Raw genomic sequence first — 22030 nt, 5'->3', positions numbered from 1 at the left:
GATAGGATTTGGAAGGATTTTGTTTTCTCTTTATATTATTGTGCTGTTTGAATTACCATGTGTTATGGATTGAATTGAGTTCCCCAAAATATGTGTTAACTTGGCTGGGCCATGATTCTCCTCCATTCTGTGATCTTATGTAATTATGATGTTAATGAGGTATGATTAGAGACAGTTAAGTTAATGAGACAGATGCAATCTATTAGACTGTAATTGGAGTCAATCTCTTGAGATAGAAAAGAATTTAAACAAGGAAATAGAGATCAGAGGGACCTCATCACCACCAAGAAAGAAGAGCCGGAGTGAAATGCATCCTTCAGAGCCAGAGTCCCTGCTCTGGGAACCTCCTAGACCCAGGGAAAGACGGCGCCAAGACACATGGAGACCTCCATGTAGAACCACGCTCACAGATGGTCAGAGGAGACAAGAACCTTCCTCTTAAACTGGGAGTCAACACAGAGAGAAAGCCTTTCCCTCGAGTGAGTGCCCTGAATTCGGACTTACTTCTTCAAACTGCTGCAAACTACAAGGTCAGCAGTTCGAAACTACCAGCTGTTCTGCAGAAGAAAGAGGAGGCTTTCTGCTCCTGTAAAGATTTACAGCCTCGGAAACCCTGTACAGGGTCACTATGAGTCGGAGCCGACTCCATTGCACATAACCAACAAAACCATGAGAGAACACATTTCTGTTACAGCCATCACTGTGATATTTCTGTTAGGGCAGCACTAGATTGCTAAGATACCATGTATAGTAAAATAATTTTTAGCATTTCCAAAAGGAGTCTTAAAAGACACAGAAGAGAAGGATTGCCACTGTTGTTAATTGCCCTCAAGTGGGTTTTGACTCATAGCGACCCTGTATAGAGTTTCCATGGAGTGACTGGTAAATTTGAACTGCTGACCTAGTGAGTCCAACCGATCTTGTGGTCCACTGCATTATCCTACAGCACCACACCAAGATTTCAAGGACTTCTACTAAGTACAATTAAAAATCCCAGATGCTATAAACGAAGATAAGATAAATACAAGAGATTCTGAAAGCAACAGAGAAGAATTAAGACCGGTTAGGTTCCTTGGGCCCCAAAGAACAACATAGTGGTGAGTTCCCTGGGGATTCTCTGTCCTTATATATCCTAGACTTGGAGTTGAAGACTCTGGCAGCCCAGCAATGACAAAGGCGCAAATAAAGGGGAGGAAAAAATCCAACCAAAGCCTGCTTGCTCTAGCCAAAGGGCCAGATAGGAACTGCCTAGAAAGAACACCAAACTCAGAACAAACCCACAGAGTCAATTCCGACTTACCTATTGTTGTTGTTGTTAAGTGCCGTCAAGTCGGTTCCAACCCATAGTGACCCTGAACAGGGTTTCCGAGGCTGTAAATCTTTACAGGAGCAGAAAGCCTCATCTTTCTCCAGCGGAGCAGCTGGTAGTTTCGAACTGCTGGCCTTGCGGTTCACAGCCCGATTCGTAACCACTATGCTACCAGAGCTCCTTGACTCACCCAGGGTTTCCAAAACTAAATATCTACAGGAACAGACAAGCTTATTTTTACTCCTATATTGCACATGGTAAGAAGCTCTGGTAGCGTAGTGGTTACGAATTGGGCTGTGAACCGCAAGGTCAGCAGTTCGAAACTACCAGCTGCTCCATGGGAGAAAGATGAGGCTTTCTGCTCCCATAAAGATTTACAACTTCAGAAACCCTGTTCAGGGTTGCTATGAGTCGGAACTGACTCGATGGCACATAACAACAACATTGCATATGGTGGGTTTGAACCTTGTGGTTAGCAACCCAATACCTAAACCACAGCAATACCAGGGCTTCTTAGAAGACAGAATTATGAAAAATTGGAAACAACCCAGACAGACTTCAGTGGATGAATGGCCCTCGCCTTCCTTTCCTTACGGAACCTGTCTGCCTCTGTTGGGCAGGGACTGTGCAGTCAGGCAGGTGTACTCTCCTGCCTCCTTGCCTTGGCTCAGGCATTCCCTCCACGTGGTCCACCCTTACCCTTCTCTGTTCAAGCATCCCTAGTGATTTAATGCCCACTGCAAATGCTCTGTTCCCTAGAGCAGCTCCAGCCCACAGAATCTTCTGTGATGATGAAAATGTTCTATATAAATCGTCTCTCTCCATCCTTCACGGGAGTGGCTCATTGGATGTGCCTTCATAGCTGTCTTTCCAATGAAACCTGTGTTGTCCAGTACAGGCCACCAACCACATGTGCCTATTTAAATTTAAATGATTCCGTGACATAGCATTTGAATTTCACTTCCTCAACCTCATTAGCCACATGTGGCTGGTGGCTGCCATATAGGTCAGTGCAGATACAGAACGTTTCGATCATCACAGAACATCCTGTTGGGCGGGGCTGCTCTAGGTTGGGAGCTCCTGCGTAGTCTATACACCCAGGAGCTCTCAGCACAGGTTCCTAAAACAGAATGACATCGGAGCATCCTGGATGCACAGAAGCACAGGAAGGCTAGAAGATGCATCAGCTCAGCATCCAAATGGACAAGTATGGAAACACAGTTGAAACTCTTCACTAAGACTTGGCTCTGGGGCATTCTGAGTTCACCAGAGCTCATCTGGGTTCAGACAGGGTGAAAAAAGCTGACCATGGCACACTGAGGGATGCTAGGGACATTCCATCTGGCAGGGATCCCAAAAGTGCTGGGGAGAGCGCAGGCCTGTCCTGGGAGCACTCACCATGATCTGGGCACAGGCCCACTTGGCCTGGCAGACAACGAAGTGACTATCTGAGGCCCCAAGAGGAACTGGCAGCTCCCAGTCTCCCCTCATCCCACCAGCATTGAGCAGGAAGCCTGGCCCCTCCCTGAGGTCATTTGGAGAGAAAGCTCTGCTTGTGCTCAGGATGGTCAGTCTCAGAAACTGCTGGTCTCCCTTAGTGAGGGGCTGCCTCTGTGAAGTGACATAGATACAAACTGCCCCATCCAACCCTCCCTACAGGTGGGCAGGGCAGCCAGGAGCTAGCATCTCCATTTGAGAGAATGAACCCATGTATACATGGAAGGTGGGCCATGGACCCTCAGCTTATTAGTGACCAAGCCAAGGCCTGGCCTTAACCTGGAGCTGAAAAGACTGAAAATCCCTGACCTCTATGGAAATGTGTCTGGGTGTGTAAGAGGAGGTGCTGGATTCGATTAGATAATCTCAGCACATCTTCCCACAGTGCTCATTTTAGAACAAAACCATTATTTTTATGTTGAAGAGTAAAATGTACAAACGTTTTTAAAATAAACCTCAAGCTTCAAAGTAGCTTCATTCTCAGACACACTCACTGCCTCCCCGCTTCCAGGAACTCTGAGACTAGAAGTAGACTTATTTCACAGATGATGATGAGGAAATCAAGATGAAAACTCTGGTCTCCTAATAAGTTTTCAAACACTGATTGAATCCTAACTTTGTATAAGCTAACTCATTTTCTCCTTGCTATAAATATAGAAAATGTGCTATTATTATTTTAATTTTATAAGTGAAGAAAGTGAAGCTCAAAGATATGAAGAGATTTTCCCCAAATCACAGAGCTAGTCAGCTCTAGAACTAGAATTTCGCCACAGAAGGTTTGCTTCAGAGTCTGGGCACGTTCCCAGCTCACTGGATTGCCTCGGACGGAACTCAGAAGGTAGATGGAGGGCTGAGGAGAGAAGCTAGAGGCAGACAGATGCTGGCTCACATGCAGGATTGTTATCTAATCATTTAGAAGTGTGTGCACACAGCCTGAGCAGGTCCTAGAGGTTCATGAGACAGGGCGGACCATGCCTTGTCAGGTCCTCTCTAGATGTCACTGTGAATGGGGAAGGCTTAGACTCTGTGATCTGTAAGCCCCCTGGGACCTACTTTCTGTGAGTCTATCATTAGCTTATTATTAAGAGGATGACCTCCACAGTGGGAGAAAGGCAATGAGGAACCCTTGGGGAGACCCCCAGCAGCTAACCATGCCAGGACGGACAGCAGCTGTTCTAGGAAGCAGAGCAGGGAGAGACTAGTCAGGGGAGAACTCTTGCCACCCTTCACATTTGTTCAAAAACTGACATAAATAACTTGTGGGTAAATATAACACTGTTTTTTAGAATTTAAATGATTCTGAAGCAGATGGAGTGAAAAGGAAGAGTCTCCTGCACACAGTGCCCCCCGCAGCCCCTACCTTTTCCAAAATGCCTACAAAGGAACCACCATGCCTATGTGGAGTCCCCTCCAGATTTTTCTATGCATAGATGTACAGAAATATACAGGGTTGGGTTTTTTGGGTACTTCTTCTTCTTAAAATAGATTCACACTATACTTATTAAGGAGCTTTGGTAACTTAGTGGTTACAAGTCAGGCTGCTAACCTCAAGGTCAGCAGTTCAAAACTACCAGCAGTTCCACTGGAGAAAGATGAGGCTTTCTGCTCCCATAAAGATTTATAGCCTCGGAAACCCTGTACAGGGTCACTATGAGTCAGAACCAACTTCACGGCCCATAACCACCACCACCACCACCACTATACTTATTATTCTGCAACTTGCTTTTTTTTTTGCTTAATATCTTCGTGAGGCCTTTCTAAGAGAGAACACGGAAGATAGAGCAACCTCAGGCCTTCTCACAGCTCCATGGCATGCCCTGTGTAAATGGCTATTTAGATTGCTTTCATTTTTTTCTATTACAGACAGTGCAGCTGTGGACTTCAGAGTGGGAGAGTCAGTTTCCCTTTGAATAATATGGTGAAGTGGAATTGCTGAGCTGAAAGAGGGAACATTAAAGAAAATTTTTAAAGTTTCCATTGAGTAAATGTCAACTCACGGTGACCCTTTCTGTGTCAGAATAGAGCTGTGCTCTGGGGGAGATTTCCATGCTGAATTTTTGGAAGTAGAGTGCCAAGCCTTTTTTTTAAGGCACATTGGATGGTGGTCTCAGACTTCCAATCTTTCAGCTGGTAGCTAAGCATTACTAACCACTTGTGCCACCCAGTGACTCGTAAATTAAAAATAAACCCAAAAGAACCAAACCCACTGCCACTGAGTCCATTCTGACTCACAGCCACACTATATGGGGTTGCCGAGAATGTAAATCTTTACAGGAGCACAAAGCCTCATTTTTCTCCTGCAGAGAGCCACTGGTGGGTTTGAACCACCAACCTGTGGCAAGCAATCCAGTACTTAACCTATAGCGCCACCAGGGCTCCTTTAAATTAAAAATTGTTGTTGTTGTTGTTGTTAAGTGCCGTGGAGTCAGTTCTGATGCATAGTGACCTTGTGTAGGGTTTCCGAGGAGCAGCTGGTGAGCTTGAACTACTGGCCTTGCAGTTCAAACCAAATTTGTGGTCCAGTGCATTAGCCCACGGCACCGCAATGGTGACGGTGTTGTGGTTGTGTGCTGTGGAGTCAGTTCCGACTCATAGCAACCCTGCATAGGGTTTCAGAGGCTGTAAATCTTTACGGAAGCAAAAGCTCATCTTTCTCTTGCAGAATGGCTGGTAATTATCAGTGCATCTTGATGGCATGCTTGGTCCATTTCAGAGTAAAGAAATTTGTAGAATTCTTCAATTTCATTAATCCATAATGAAGGGTCATGAAATCAATAGACATATTGCATTAGGAAAGTCTGCTGCAAAAGACCTTTTGAAAGTGTTTAAGAGCAAAGATGCCACCTTGAGGACTAAGGTGTGCCTGAAGCCATGCTGTTTTCAATCATCTCATATGCATGTGAAAGTTGGACAATGAATAAGGAAGACTGGAGAAGAATCCATGTATTTGAATTACAGTGTTGGGTCTGTAATTATTGAATTTTTGTAATTATTGAAATTACAGTTTCAATAATATTCAAAGTATCATGGACTGCCAGAAGAACTAATAAATCTGTCTTGAATGAATTATAACCAGAATGCTCCTTAGAAGTGTGGATGGCAAGACTTGGTCTCTTGTACTTTGGACATGTTGTCAGGAGGGACCAGTCCCTGAAGAAGGACATCATACTTGCAAAGGGGGAGGGTCAGCGAAAAAGAGGAAGTGCTCCAATGAGATGGATTGGCACAGTGGCAGCACCAATGGACTCAACCAGAACAATTGTGAGGATGGTGCAGGCCCAGTTGCTATGAGTTAGAAACAACTTGATAACACCTAACAACAACAACAACCTCACTTATTGTTATCCACAATTTTGTAAAAAAAATCTGCTATCTGAGTATTTTGCATGTTAAGGATGCACATCTGGCAGTAATGAACCCCAAGGTGTGAGGTGAGACTAACGCTGGCTGTGATGGTCAATGTTATGTTTCATTTTGGCTGGGCCGTGATGGTCAATGGTTTGGCAGTTGTATAGTGATGTGATTAGGCAGTGATGTAATGAGGTAGTCAGTTTCCATTTTGTGATTGGATATAGTCAGTCACCATTTTTGCATAATGCTGAATTTTGCACATGGTTCTGTCTTTGGAACTTAACCATGTTGATAAGTGAGGAGCAAGTTTATTTTGCAAAAGAAGAAGTCCTATCTAACCACATTTGAAATTAAGTGAGTCAGCTGCTATGAGAGTGTTATCTGAAATGTAAGGATGTCACCATGTGTAACAAGTCCTGCTGTGGTGCTGTGGGTTAATGCACTGGACTGCTAAGTCAGTTTGAACTGCCAGGCCAGCGGTTCAAGCTCACCAGCCATTCCTCAGAAATCCTATACAGGGTCTCTATGGGTTGGAGCTGACTCCACGGCACTGAACAACAACACCATGTGTGAAAACCTAAAGGGTCTTTTTACTTTCTTTCTAAATTGATTTCCACTTGGAAAATCATCTGACCTGAACAAGGAAATATAGTCCACTCCATTCACTTCTCCTGGTGCTTACTATTTTGAGGAGACGTGAATGAAGTACTAGAGACCCTGTTTGTCAAATTGGAATGAGAAGTGAGAAATCTGGTCCATGACCTCAGATACCACACATGCCATTGTGGAAGACCCTGTTTTCAGGCCCTGTCTGTTCTGAGGGCCAGGGTGGAGCTGTTGAGATGAAGAGGGTGAATCAAGAGGGGCAGAGAGTCACTATTTGGATTTGGCTTGGGATGGGACAGGGCACAGCCCTTCCCCTATCTGTAGCACCTGCTCCAGGGGGCAGCAAGGGTCTCTTCTCTCCATGGTCAATACAGCCTGTCTGGAAGCCAGGACACCTCAGTTCCAACTCAGCTCTGACACTCACTTGGTCTGCTAGTAATTGTGAGTGGCCCCTCCTGTCTCCAACCCTCAGTTTTCACCTACAAAGGAAGGGGCAGAGGGGCTAGATGATTTCCCAGAGCCCTTCCCGCCCCCATTGCTGTCTCAAGGCAACTCGAATAACTTCAGTCTGCAACAGAGATTTGCTTGGCGACAATGAGAGACTGGTTGAATAAACAAACAGCCTCACAGTCCTGACTCCTGAAGTTGGACTGCCCTACGCTGGACTGTGAGTCTCCGTGTCACCCTTTCCCTGGCCGTATAAGGAAGGAGGAGGACAGAGACCTTGGCACAGGTTACACGCACAGGGCTGAGGAGAAAGCTCCCGCCTCCAAAGACCTCGGTGACTAACCAAGAATGAGGAATAAATCAAATGCCACTCACCAGCTCCTTTTTGTCAGACACTCCAGAGCCCAGGGCTGGGGCACCCAAAGGGAGGCAGCTCGCCATCCCCAGGCCTTCTAGAATGTTCTATGAGGGGTACAACTTTCTCTGAACTTGGGCCAGCAGAGCTCTTTCCCTGAGACCTGCCTCCCACCCCTCCCTCACTTTGCTGTGCCAGGCCCAAAACCAGATTCCAGCCATGCAAAGGTCCACCTCTCCTCCTGGTCTCCCTGACTCTGAGACTGCCCTGCCCTCTCCCCTGGTTGTTTCCCATCCATCCGGGAACCATCTTCCCAAAGTGCAGCTGTAACTACTGCAGACATCAGCTTACAGCCCACATTCCCTAAGTCAGCCATTCAGAGCCCTTAAGACATCCACTCCCTTCCCGGGTGCCCAGGGCTGACAATTGTCTCTGGATGGGCTCCCTGGCTTTCCTTCTCTATCTCTTTGTTCCCGAGGCTCCCTCCACCCGTGATGTCACGGCTCCCATCCATCTCACCCAACTTGTCACCCACTACACTACCAGGTGAAGTCCTAGTGTGGCGCTGTGGGTTAATGCACCAGGCTGCAAAGCTGTTTGAACTGCAAGGTCGGCAGTTCAAGCTCACCAGCTGCTCCTCAGAAACCTTATACAGTTTCACTATGGGTCGGAATCGACTCAACGGCACTTAACAACAACAACACTACCAGGTAGCCTCAGTATATGTAATGATACGAGGCATGTGATTAGCATCATCATAGAAAGGCAGAACTGAAAAAGTTGCCCTGAAGATAAGTGACGGAACCACAAAAGCTACAGAGAAATACTAACTCCAGACAGGTAAACACAAACTAGAATATCCCTAGAAAGAGCAACCTGGCTAGAGGACACTCGGTGAATGGGGGTGGCTGATTAGCCTGGTAAAGAAGATGTCAGCAGTCTCTGAGATCTGCACCCAGGTGTGGGCAGCAGAAAGCAAAACTAAGCCCAACAAACAAGACTGAAGGGGAGCTGATTTCTACGTAATGTGTGGAAGGATATTCTCATAGTCAGCACTCTCCAGGAATGCAGGAGGGCATCGTGGTAAGGAGTGAGCCTCCCATCAGCGGGTGGGAACAAGCAGAGTTGGAAGAGCACTTGGTGGGAAGGATGAAGAAAGGAGGTGAACATGGTGGAGAGTGGGCCATCTTTGAGGTCCTTTAACGCTGGGCCCCCAGGCACCCATAATCAGCATCTTCTGCTCCTCCCAGAAGCATGCAGGAAAGCACAAGCTTCAGACATAAAAGACACAAGAAGGCTCTTCCCTGTCTTACCTGGTTATCAATTTTTAGTTCCACAAGAGAAGTGTTGTGTGGAAGGGCTTCTACTAGTCTCAGGATCCCCGTTCCAGAAATGAAGTTGGATTCCACATTCAGGGTCTTCAATGCTTTGTTCACCTTGAGCATCTCAGCGAGGGCCTGGGACCATGGGAGAGAAATGAGAGTGCTGGAGAGTCACACAGAGCAAGGCCGGAGCCCCTCCTGGGTCAGTCCTAAAATATCACGGGGCCTTCACACACTCATGCTGACAATCGCCCAAACATAACTCTGTGTCTCTCCTCCCCTCCAGCTTGCCATGGCTCCCCAGTTCCAACCAGAGAATGTGTGCTCCTGAGTCTGCTTTCAAAGCTTCTCTACCTGGGTCCGCTCCCTGCTCCCTGACAATGCCAGGGCTCTTCTACCACTCGGCCTTTGCTGACACCTGTATGCCCTGTACTTGCTGCTTCACTTGTTCAAACCCCACTCTGCCTTCAAGGTCATTCTCAAATGCCTCCTTCTCTAAGAGCCTTTGGTGACATCCCCAGCTAGCTGTGGCCTGCCCTCTTGAGCTCCTGGAATTTGCATTCCTCTGCATCAGTCACTGTTATACTGATTTTACACTCTGCCATAGACCACCACTACATCATGCTGCCCTCAAGGTCCACACAGTGTCATCACATAGGAGGTGTCCAACCAGTAGTCACTGAGTCAGTCACTCATGGAGTCCCAGTCTCCTCATATTTACGGTCTCCACTTCTATGTCCCTGTTGAAATTCTATGGAGCAACAGTTTTTTCATCTGAGCAGCAGAGAGCAGAAGAATTGGACCTGAGAAACAACCCCAAGATTTTATTTCATTTTGTCTAGTGGGCTAGTGACCAGGGCCAAGTGAAGGGGAAGGGCTCAGGTGCCCCCCACACATGTGAGTGGGGATGTCACTCAGAGAATCTGAAGGAAGTGAGGTAAGGAGCAGTTGGTGGGAGACTCACAGGAAAGACGACACCAGCAGTGATAGGCCCAGGGTACACACTTCAGTGGAGCCTGTTCCTCTGTAAAGACGCTTCGAGCCAGGAAGGCCCACACCACAGCAATTGTGGTGCTGACTGAGCTCAGTACTGCTACTGAGACCCCGCTACTCAAGGCTCAGATGGAAGCCTCCTCCCCAGGAGCCATCACTCCCTCTCCCTCCCCCTCCTCAGACCCCAAACAACCAACAACAAACCCATTACCATCAAGTTGACTCAGGCTCAGAAGCTTCGCTTTGGTAGCATAAGTCACCATTTGGTCTGGAAGCATTTCAGTATTTAATAAAGAGTATTTGAGTGTGGTGTCAGCTGTCATTTGGCACAGAGGTTGTGCCCAGTAATATTTGTGGTATTGAACTGGGCACCAGCAGGGATGTGCTTGGGTTCTAACCCGTAGCATAGCAGTGGGTAGGGCCTAGGGCTTTCCAAGAGTGTTTCCACGGGCAAATTCAGCATCCACTGGAGAGCTCCTGAGGTCAGAGGTCAACTGTCCAGTGCTTTCCCATTAGGGCCCCCCACAAGGCAGCACAGGGAGATTGTGATTTATATTAATTCTAAAATATTGAAGAAAAGCATCTTTCCTACTCATTTAAAAAATTTAAAAATTGATTGTTACTAGATACTTTATTACTCCTAATTATTATTTGTTGTTGTTGTTAAGTGCCGTCGAGTTGGTTCCGACCCACAGCAACCCTGTACAGGGTTTCAGAGGCTATAAATCTTTACTGGAGCAGAAAGCCTCATCTTTCTCCCACAGAGCAGCTGGTAGTTTTGAACTGCTGACCTTGTGGTTCGCAGTCCGATTCGTAACCACTACACTACCAGAGCTCAGTAATAAGAATGAACTCCTCCTCTTTGTGTTGTAGTAATCACAATACACAAATAGGCCATTAAGGCTCTGAGGACAGGAACTGAGGCTATCTTGGTCATAGTTGTATTCCCAGAGCCTAGTGGTTACGAATTGGGCTGCTAACCTCAAGGTCAGCAGTTCGAAACTACCAGCTATTTCGCAGGAGAAAGATAAGGCTTTCTGCTCCCGTAAAGATTTACAGTCTCAGAACCCCTATGCAGGGTTGCTATGAGTCGGAACCAACTCCACAGCACACCGCCGCCAATTCACTGATCACAGGACCAAATTATGACCTTGATCATATCTTACCTGAATCTAGAGAACATCTCAAGAACAGATGTGATGCGTTAGATATTAATGGACTACTGGTGTGGCGCTGTAGGATCAGCACTGGATTTTGAACCACAAAGTTGGCAGTTCAAACCTATCAGCTGCTCCTCAGAAATCCTATACAGGGTCGCTATGAGTCAGAACTGATTCAATAGCACTTAACAACAACTGAAGACTAGCGGAGTTATGGAATGACATTAAGAATATCATACACTAAAAAAACAAAGGTTTTAAAAAGAAAGGAAAGAAAAGACAATGGATGTCAGAAGAGACTATGAAACTTGCTCTTGAATGTAGAGAAACCAAAATGACTGAAAGAAAGAATGAAGTAAAAGAGCTAAACAGAAAATATCAACAAGTAGCTCAAGAAGATAAAGTCAAGTATTATGATGAAATGTGCAAAGATCTGGAGTTAGAAAACCAAAAGGGAAGAATATACTGAAAGAAATTAAGAAAAAACTTAAGTCTTGGGTTACAGTATTAAAGGATTCTATGGAGTCCTGGTGTGGTGCTGTGGGTTAATGTACCAGACTGAAAAGCCGTTTGAACTGCAAGGTTGGTCGTTCAAGCTCACCAGCCACGCCTCAGAAACCCTATACAGGGTCACTGTGGATCTGAACTAACTTGATGGCACTTTACAATAACAACAATGGGCAAAATATTGAATGATTGTTGTTGTTATGTGCCGTGGAGTTGGTTCAGACTCATAGTGACCCTGTACAGGGCTTCCAAGGCTATAAATCTTTACAGGAGCAGAAAACCTCATCTTTCTCCTGCGGAACAGCTGATAGTTTCGAACTGCTGACCTTAAGATTTGCAGCCCAATTCATAACCACTACACTACCAGAGCTCCTTATTGAATGATTAGGAAGCATCAAAAGAAGATGGAAGGAATACACAGAGTCACTATACTCAAAAGAATTGATGTTCAATCATGAGCCAATGATACTGAAAGCAGCAGCCAATAGTACTGAAAGAAGAAGACCAAGCTGCACTGAAGGCGTTGGTGAAAAACAAGGCTTCAGGAAATGACAGAATACAAATTGAAATGTTTCAACAAACTGATGCAGCACTGGAGGTGCTTATTCATCTATGCCAAGAAATTTGGAGGACAGCTAGCTATCTGGCCAACTAACTGGAAAAGATTCATATTGTACCCATTCCAAAGAAAGGTGACCCAACGGAATGTAGAAATCATCGAACAATATCATTAATATCACATGAAAGTAAAATTTTGCTGAAGATAATTCATAAACATTTGCAGCAGTATATTGACAAGGAGCTGCCAGAAATTCAAGCCAGATTCAGAAAGGAATGTGGCTATCATTGCTGACATCAGTGGATCATAGCTGAAAGCAGAGAATACCAGAAAGATGTTTATGCGTGTTCTATTGACTATGCAAAGGCATTCAACTGTGTGGGTCATAACAAACTATGGATTATGAAGACTGGGTATTCCAGAACACTTAACTGTGCTCCTAAGGAACCTGTAACAGAGACTAAGAGACAGTTGTTAGACCAGAATAGGGGATATTGAATGGTTTAAAATCAGAAAAAATATGTGCCAGGATTGTATCCTTTCACCCTACTTAATCAATCTATATGCTGAACAAATAATCCAAGAAAATGGATTATATGAAGAAGAATGTGGTATTGGGATTGAAGGAAGACTCATTAACAGTCTACAATATGAAGATGACACAACCTTGCTTGCTGGAAGCAAAAAGGACTTGAAATACTGATGAAGATCAAAGACTAAAGCCTTCAGTACTGAGTGCACCTCAACAGTAATAAAATGAAAATCCTCAAAACTGGATCGATAAATAATATGATGAGTGGAATTAAAGTTGTCAACGACTTTATTTTCCTTGGATCCACAAGCAAAGCTCATAGAACCAAGAAAGCAGTCAAGAAGTAAAATGATGCATTGCATTGAATAAATCTGCTGTAAAAGATTTCTTTAAAGTGCTAAAGAACAAAGTTGGAGAGGAATACTGAAATGACAATGGACTGCCAGAAGAACAAACAAATCTGTCTTGGAAGAAGTATGACCAGAATGTTCTTTATAAGTAAGGATGGCAAGACTTCGTCTCTACTTTTTATCAAAAGAGACCAGTCCCTGGAGAATGACATCATTCTTGGTAAAGTATATTGCTGTTGTTGTTAAGTGCCGCTGAACCAGTTCCAACTCATAGTGACCCTGTATAGGGTTTCCAAGGAGCAGCTGGTAAGTTTGAACCACTGACCTTATGTTCAAACTAATGATTATCCTACAGTAGCACACCAGGAAAGTAGAATGTCAATGAAAAAGAGGAAGACCCTAACAAGACGGATTGACACAGTGGCAGCTATGATGCGCTTAAACATCACAACAGATGTGGGGAAGGTACAGGATCAGGCAGTGTTTCGTTCTGTTGTGCAGAGGGGTCGCTATGAGTTGGAATTGACTCAGCAACAGCTAACAGCAACACTTCAGTTCAGGGTACAGAAAGATCCTTAAACATGTATTGAATACTCTTTTATATAAAGAATTCATTTTATAATAAGTATAATTTTATTTGAATAACAACATCTTTTCAGACATGGGTAAAATATAAAATAGCATTGGTCACTGGGACTCACTGATGAAGACATTGGTTTAGAGATGGAGAAACTGAGGCCTAGGAAGGAGCTGACCTGATCCGCATGGGATGTACTAAGTGGAGAGCAATGTGGCTTTAGGGTCCATACAACTTGTGTCTGACTCCCAGTTTAACTGCTTGTTTACTGTGCGATTTGGGACCTCTCAAGTTGCCTTACCTCTCTGAACCTCAGGATCTTCATGTGCAAAACGAGAAACCTGCACCTCTGTGATCAGGCAACTGCTGTGAGCAATGTACTGAGGGTGCCTTCCCATCTGTAGCCCCAATCCTGGCTCCTAGCCCAGTGCCTTCTCAGCACACCACCCAGGGGTTCTACACCCAGGCATAAAATCAATCATGAGGCCATATGTGTTGGTCTTTAAGTTTCTATGCCTCCCGCCCTCAATGCAGCCAGAACAGACAGGTACATACATACGCCACTGGGTCATTGCTCCGTGTCCCAACAATGCTGAACTTCTTCACATATGAGTTGTCTTTCAGGGCCTCTGCATATGCCTTGAGGGTGGGTATGGGGATATTCTGCAGAGAAAAGGCAGGCAGTAACCAGTAGCCTCCCACCTGGGGCAAGCAGGGCAATATAGACAGATGGGGCAGCCACTCTGCTCACTGATTCCTAGTAAGTCTCTGACAAAAAAGGTGAGCAGCCTAAGAGTTTCCAGCTTTGCTTGCTCCCTGGGTTTGCCCCAAATGGATGAGATTTAAGGCTAACTTTCTGATAAACAGAAACTCTTGGGTGCAGTCTGGACATTCATATTTTTGAAAAAATGTCCTCAGGTGAAAAACCACCAACCTAGTCCAAATTCCTCATCATGCAGAAGAGGAATCCTAGGCCTGGAGAGAGCAGGTTTCAGGCCCTGCATGACTCTGAGTGGGCATTCACCACCAGAGTACACAATTCTGAATTGTGCCAGCCTCCCATTGGGCACACAGCAGAGAACTGAGGCACCCAAGAGAGTTGCTGACTGTGTTTTCACAGGTCTCTCATTTCAGGGTGTCATTTTAGCTCCCCATGGGAGCAGAGTCTGGGGGTGGGGGGGCAGGTGGAGGAGAACACTGAACATACAGGTTTCCAATCTGATTGTCGTGGGGCCTGCAGCCTCTTTAAAGAAAGTGGAGAAGACAGGGAAGAGGAGCGGGGGCCAGGGACCAGCTTCTTGTCTTACCCTGCCCCCTCCCAGAACTAATCTTGCAGGCTTCAGAGGGGAGCAGGTGGGTGGGCAGCTGCTCCTGCTTCTGAATTCTTCCTGCAGCCTGTCCAGGGGAGGACTGCCTGTCTATCTGTCCCTCCTCTGCCACCAGCGGCCACATGAAATGTAGGCAGAGAGCTCAGAACATGACTTGGGACATTTGAACAAACAGCTCCCTGTTAGGGCTGTAAAATGAGGTTGAATATGAATATGTCAGAGCAGCAGTGAGAGTTCGGGGGAGGCCCTGAGTCTGGTGGGCACTGGAGTGTTGGCGCCTGCAGATCCTGGGTGTTGCAGCGTGTCTGACTCACGGGTTTATCTCGGAGAACCTCTCAGTGTTTTGAACAACATGGAGGGTTTCCAGTGACAGAGTTGGCTTGGCCCATGGTGAACATCTGCGCTTGATGTTTGCTTACACTCTCCACCCCATTCAAACACTCCTATTGGCAAGGTTTTGCCAGATTCCTGATCCAGAAACACCAGGGACCACACAGGACCTTGTTTACTCTGCCAGGCTAAACCTGAGCTGCTTGCGTCTGACTGGTAAGAAACATGGCTTTCCCATGAAGAGAAATTTAAGGACTTTACCCGGATGTTATTGAGGTTAACCTCTTCAAGTTCCGGGTCGTTGTTCTTTATCCGCTCCAACGTTTCTTCTACGTCTGTTGAATTTGGTTCTTCATCAGGCACAGGCTTGTACTGTGTAGGTTTGATCACACCTGATAGAATGATGGATAAGTGGCAGGGGGCTCAAATAAGCACAAGGACTCTGAAAGGGGGCATCAACAGGGTCCAGGGAGTTGTGAAGATGCCACATCACAAGGGCTTCCTACGAGGGAAAACACCGCAGGAGAAGCACTGCTCAGGGAGGCAAGAGGTGTGAACTCTGCTTGGGCTCTGCCTTTGATGTCCAGCAATTACCTAAATTCTCTAAGCCTCAGCGTTCTCATCTGTAAAATGGGAACACTTACTATACAGGTATTCGTTAGCTCGGTGGGCACTTGTAAGGATACAATGAAGCCTGGGTAAGAAGGAAAATGTGTAACTGTTCCAGAGGGAGGGATAATTATTATTTTGGCAACCTTATTTCTCTTTGGGGCCCAGATGCCAGCTTGAAAGCTGATAATAAAAAACAATGCAATATTGGCACAGGAGAGGACAGATGGACTCATAGAGCAGAAGAGATGACCATAAACAGTGGATATGTGGAAGGGATGATAACGGTAGATCCTCAACTTTTTTTTCAAACACTGATGTTAGGATGGTTGGATAGGCATTAAAAAATGAAAAGAAATTCAATCTCACCCCACACCATGCACAAACATGAACTCCAGGTGGGACAAGAAGTTGAATATAAAAAGTAAGCTTCTAAAACGTTTAGGAGAAACTGTTGGAAAATCTTTTTTTATATAATATCGAGATGGAGAAGGTCTTCGTAGACAGAACACAGATCCCAGGAGACGGTGAAGGAAAAGACTGGCAGCTCTAGCTACAGAAAAATCCAAAACGTCTGCAAAGAGCCAGAGCATCCGTGAGCAGAGGAAAGCAAGGAGCATGAGGCGCTCTCCCTTCCCAGAATCCTCCTTCCTTGAGTGACACTGGGGGTGGCGGGAAAGGGAAGCCTGGCCGACTGGCAGGGCCGAGTACTCACTGTTGAGTCCCTCCTTGTTCACGATGGAGCTGCTGCCCAGTGCTTGGTAGTACTGCTGGTTGCTCATGAGGGTGTGCATGCCCAGGATAGCTGCGGGGACAGGAAGGGGGCTGTGACTCCCTTCTCTCTGGCAGAGAGGCCTCTTGGGGGGACACGCTCCACACCCCAGTACTTCTTGTCATAGAAACAAGAAACACTTGCATGACAACATTAATTAATAGTGTATGTGGTTTGTACTGGCCCCTCTTGTCACATGGCTCTCAAGTCCCCATCCCAGTGTCCCAATGACACTTCCAACCTAATTCGGCCGACACAGTCATAGCTTTCCCAGCAACAGCCTCTTCCCTTGGATCACCTTCCATCTTGTCATCCTGCCTGTGTCATGGCAGCTCCTCCCCCCCGAACAAGCCCTCACCTTCCTAAACAGTGTGTTGGACCTCCCCAGTGACGTTCCTCTGTCCTGGTGGAGGCGCTATCGTGTCTTGGCTGCAGAGTCACTGGTGTCCTGGCCTCCATCGCTTCTCCCCACCCTGGCCCCCAGCATTTGTCAAACAGCAGTCAGAGAGATCTCTCTGGAAATGCAAATGTGACCATATCTCTCCCAGACTCGGTCATTCTTTCATTCATCATTTGTTCTACAATTAGTGGGTGCCTACAACGTGTGTTCATCTCTAGAGAGACAGCAGAGAACAAGCTTCAAGTCTGCTCAGCAACCACACAATTACAAATACAAGCACAGAGTGTGAGAAGTATTACAGTGTTAAAAGTTCCACATGTTCAGGGTGAATTAACAGAGGAACTTGGGATGGATGGGAAGGATGAGTAAGCCAAGTTAAGAGAAAACCAGTTACCATGGATGTCATTCCAACTCAAGGAACCCTGTATGTTTCAGACTTCAGCTGCTCCATAGGGTTTCGTTTTTAACTTTTTACACTTACTTCTGTTGTTGTTGAGAATATACACAGCGGACCATACAGCAATTCAACAACTGCTACATGTACAATTCGGGCTGTAAACCGCAAGGTCAGCAGTTCGAAACTACCAGCTGCTCCGCGGGAGAAAGATGAGACGATCTGCTCCCGTAAAGATTTACAGCCTTGGAAACCCTGTTCAGGATCGCTATGGGTCGAAACCGACTCGACGGCACTTAACAACAAACATGTACAATTCAGTGACACTGATGACATTCTTCCATTGTATAACCATTCTCACCCTCCTTTTCCAAATTGTTCCTCTCATTAACAGAAACTCACTGATCCCTACGTTTCCTATCAGCTCTTTTGAGTTGAGGTTGTCAATTTGATCCCTTATAGATAGTTCTTAAAGAACCCTGGAGGTGCTGTGTTATAAGCACTGGACTGCTTACCAGAAAGTCGGCGGTTCAAATTCATCAGCGGCTCCACGGGACAAAGATGAGGTTGTCTGCTCCCATAAATATTGACAGCCTTGAAAACCCTATATAGGCTTGAATGAGAATTGACTCTGGCGATGGGTTTGATTTTGGGTTTAGATGTTGAGTGCCATCGAGTCGTTTCTGACTCACAGTGACCCTGCATAGGGGTTTCCAGGCTGTAAATCTTTATGTGAGGAGAAAGCCCCATCTCTCTTCCACAGAATGACTGGTAGATTTGAACTACTGACCTTGTGGTTAGCACCCCAGCTCATAATCCACTATACTGCTGAAACTCCATCCAGAATGATGGAGTCTGATCAGAATCGCCGGAGACCTTATTTTCCGTCTCCTTGGATGATTATGCTGCTCAGGGGGAGGTGTTGTGGTGTTGTTAAGTGCCATCATGTCAATTCTGAACCCTAGCATCCCTGTACAGGGTTTCCAAGTAGCAGTTGGTGGGTTTGAACTGCTGACCCTGTGGTTCTCAATCCAGTGTTTATCCTACAGCACCATACCAGGAGTACCAGGGGGAGCTAAATCTTCCTGAAAAAACCACAAGACAAGACAATCTCAAGTGCCTTCTATTTCTTAAAGTCTAAAAGTCATCTCTACTAAAATTAGACTTGCCTGTTCATCACTAAGTAGCAGGGGTTGGGAGAGAGCGATCTGAATTATTTCAAGCTCACTGGGGTTTAATTTTGGCTGTGACTACGTGGGCAATAGGAGCTGAGGCCTGAGTCAGCAGCAGGTGAGTCAGATCACTGTGAGTCACCCCCATAAAAGGGATGGTTCCTGGTGATTCTGTACTGGGGCTTGGTTTTCAGAGGGAAGAAAGTTTGCAAAGTTTTCTGGGAACCATGTGAAGATCAATGCCATATGGCTTACTGGTCTTGCCATCTGTATAGAGATGAAAGATGGATGATGCACTTGGTGTTCCGATGCCAGCTTCCTGAAACGCTCCAGAAAGGAGGCCAGAGGCAAGGAGGCCACAAGGAGCTCCCACGGGATCAAGAGGAAGGAGATGTAGGCTTCCACCAGAGCCTTATTATCAATTTTCTGGGTAACCTCGTACAAGTCACTTCCCCTTTCCATACCTCTGCTTTCTCACCTGGAAAGTGGGGTGTGTTCAAATGCAGACATCTCCCATTTTCCTAGAACTTAACAATGATTTCTCATACTTTCATCCCCTTTGATTTTTACAATAAGGATCTAGGCCAGGTGTTGGTGACCAACATTCTCAAGAGGAAAATGGTTCACACCCACTCATTGACACAATAGGCCACTAGTAGTCCTAAAATTCTGAAACGTCCCCTTGACTTTGGAGTTCTAAGGACAGGTAACATGTTCTAGGAGGAAATAAGAGTCTATGTGGCTAGCAGGCTTAAGAAGAAAGTAAACCCAGTTTACCTCAGAGGTTACTGTTCTTGCTTTTACGTGCTAACAAGTCCGTTCCGACTCATAGCAACCCCGTACAGGGTTTCTGAGGAGCGGCTGGTGAGTTTGAACTTTGCAGTTCAAACCAACCTTGAGGGCAAGTGTATATATAATAGGGTGCCACACCAGGGGAAAGAAAGGACAAAAGGACGAGGACAGGCCAACTTTCCTTCCGTGAACAAATGGCTGGCAGCCTGAAGATAGTGCGCTTTGCCTTTGACCAAGGCAGGACTCCCCCTCACCCAGTTTTGCATGAGTGAGTGCTGGGAGAAAGCACATCAACATAGCTGCTGCTTCATTCCTAATAGATACTAGCAAGGCTGAATTTAGCACCAGCAAACTTGATTTTTTTTTTTTTTTGGTTATTTTTTTAAGTTTAGATCTTCCTAAAAACTCAAAAAGGGCTATTTTTGAGCCCTGAAAAAGAACATCGTGTTCTGTTTCCTGTCTCTGCCTTGGCAGGGTTCTCAGAGTTGGCAATTCCCATTAGGAGGCAGAGATAACAGCACTCATCCCCGGTGACTCCAGCTGCCAATGGCCTGGGCTGGCTTGGGGCTGCTGGCTGACAGGAAGGTGGTATTCCTGCATCCTAGGAAAAATAGGAGAAGCTCCTGGATGGCCACACTCCGACCCTCACAGAACCCCAGGACTGGTGCCTAAGAGCACAGAGGAGACCAGAAGCCAGAGGGAGGCCTGGCTAAGACTGCCAGAGGTACCCCTCAGGTGGCTGCAAAGACAAGTCCTCCTCCCCTGCTCCCTTTCTGCCTCTGCCTCTCAGGAAGGGTCTGGGTGAGAAGGGAGGGTGGGGCAAGGATAGCTCTGAGTGCTTACAGCTGATGCCCAGGGGCCTCCCAAAACAAAAACTTAGTGCTGTCAGGGCCCTAGTATCCTGCCACCCACTTGAAGATACTCCTTATGTTGGGATTTGCATGTTTCTTGACTGTCCCCCAGGACAGGTCTGCACCCAATTCATCTCAGTGTGTAGCAGGAGTCCCAGGAGGTATGCTGAGTGAATTCATGCAACTTTGATACACAAATAAGAAAGTCATGAACAAATGAGAGCTCACAGGCCTTGCCTAACCTGTGTCCACACCTGCCCTGGATATCCACTTGCATGTTCCTACCATGGCTTCATACAACCTTAAAGAACAAGCCACTGAAAGGGGCCAGCTTCCTCCCCAGCTCAGAACCCGGGCACTTGTGGTTTTCTTGCCTGTGACCAGGGTCAGCTTACCCAATAAGCAAGATAAACACTGGCTTTCTTGTGCCTACTTAGTAATCTATAGCGAACAACTTCACATTTTTTCATGTCAAGGATTCTGCCTCTAGGTCTGGCTAGCACCTTCCTAGAGAATCAGAGCCTCTTTTCTAATTTACAATTCCTGAGAGGGGCGGAGGACCCAGTTGGCAAGGTAAGCATGGGTGTTGTTGTTGTTGTGAAGTGCTGTTGAGTCGGTTCTGACCCATAGCGACCCTGTATAGGGTTTCTGAGGAGCAGCTGGTGAGCTTGAACTGCCAACCTTGCAGTTCAAATGGGTTTGCAGTCTGATGCATTAACCCACAGCACCACACCAGGACTCTGCCATTATGTTGTTGTTGTTAAGTGCCGTTGAGTTGGTTCCGACCCATAGCGACCCTGTATAGGGTTTCCGAGGAGTAGCTGGTGAGCTTGAACTGCCGACCTTGCAGTTCAAATGGCTTTGCAGTCTGGTGCATTAATCCACAGCATCACACCAGGACTCCAAGCCTGGGCATTACTTGTCCTTAATAATCAGCAGTGAACAGCCTCACTTTGATGTGAAGTTGGTCACTACTGATTGGTAAGTAAGCACAAGTACACCTGTGCTTACCTTGCTCAGTGGGACATTTCTCCCCCTACCTCCTCTTGCTTGTCTCCACTCTTCCTCCTGGAGCTTCATCTTCTGTTATCACTTTCCTCATGGGAACCCCACTTAGCCTGGTTCTCTGTTCTGTATGACTCTCAGTCCCATGAGTCCTGTAATAGTTGCCTGTTCATTGGTTAACATTTGGTTCTACGAGGGCATGAAGCTGGGCCTGACTCCTACCTCCTGCATCCTGACGAGGACCATGCCTTTCTTTCCAAACTCCGCTTCCAACAGATTCCTGCCGATTCTCAAGATTCAACTCCTTTGTCTGCTGTTAATTGGTTCTCCTAATGTGATCTCTCCTCCCTCCCTCCCTCCAGCCAGTTTTCTCCCACTAGGCTAAGCACCCTCTTTGTCCACCTGCTATGCCCACTGCACCCTTCTCCATCTGAAGGGCTTTGTTCCACGGGGAGGTGATGCTGGGAATCTGCCCTGGAACCATGCTACCTGAGTTCACACCCCTCGAGTAAGTTGCTTAACCTCACAAAACCAAAACCAGCTGCCCTGAATCAATTCCAACTCATAAAGACCCCATATGTTTCAGAGTAGAACTGAGTTCCACGGAATTTTCAATGGCTGTGACCTTTCAAAAGTCGATCACCAGACCTTTCTTCCAATATGCCTCTAGATGGAAAAAACCACCAACCTTTCAGTTAGTAGCCAAGTGCATGAACTGTTTGCAGCATCCAGGGACTCCTATTCAATCTCCATCCAGAAAGTGGAGACAATAATAAAACATACTTCATAGGATTATTGTGGGCAATAAATGC

At 46.2% G+C, this 22030-nt stretch overlaps 1 protein-coding gene across 1 annotated transcript in view; it reads right to left on the bottom strand.

Moving 5' to 3' along the window:
• TMOD1 (tropomodulin 1) overlaps positions 1-22030 on the bottom strand; it is a 69676-nt gene that overhangs the window by 11233 nt on the left and 36413 nt on the right. Inside the window, exons 4-7 of the mRNA XM_006863136.1 lie at positions 16548-16637; positions 15485-15615; positions 14121-14228; positions 8879-9022 (exon numbers count right to left, since the gene is read on the bottom strand). Coding sequence (XP_006863198.1) covers positions 8879-9022; positions 14121-14228; positions 15485-15615; positions 16548-16637 — 473 coding nt within the window. The remainder of the gene's footprint in view (positions 1-8878; positions 9023-14120; positions 14229-15484; positions 15616-16547; positions 16638-22030) is intronic.

This window comes from Chrysochloris asiatica, unplaced genomic scaffold, assembly GCF_000296735.1.
Source record: "Chrysochloris asiatica unplaced genomic scaffold, ChrAsi1.0 scaffold00053, whole genome shotgun sequence".
In the NCBI taxonomy this organism is placed as follows: domain Eukaryota; kingdom Metazoa; phylum Chordata; class Mammalia; order Afrosoricida; family Chrysochloridae; genus Chrysochloris; species Chrysochloris asiatica.
This window is presented reverse-complemented; position numbering and strand designations above follow the sequence as displayed.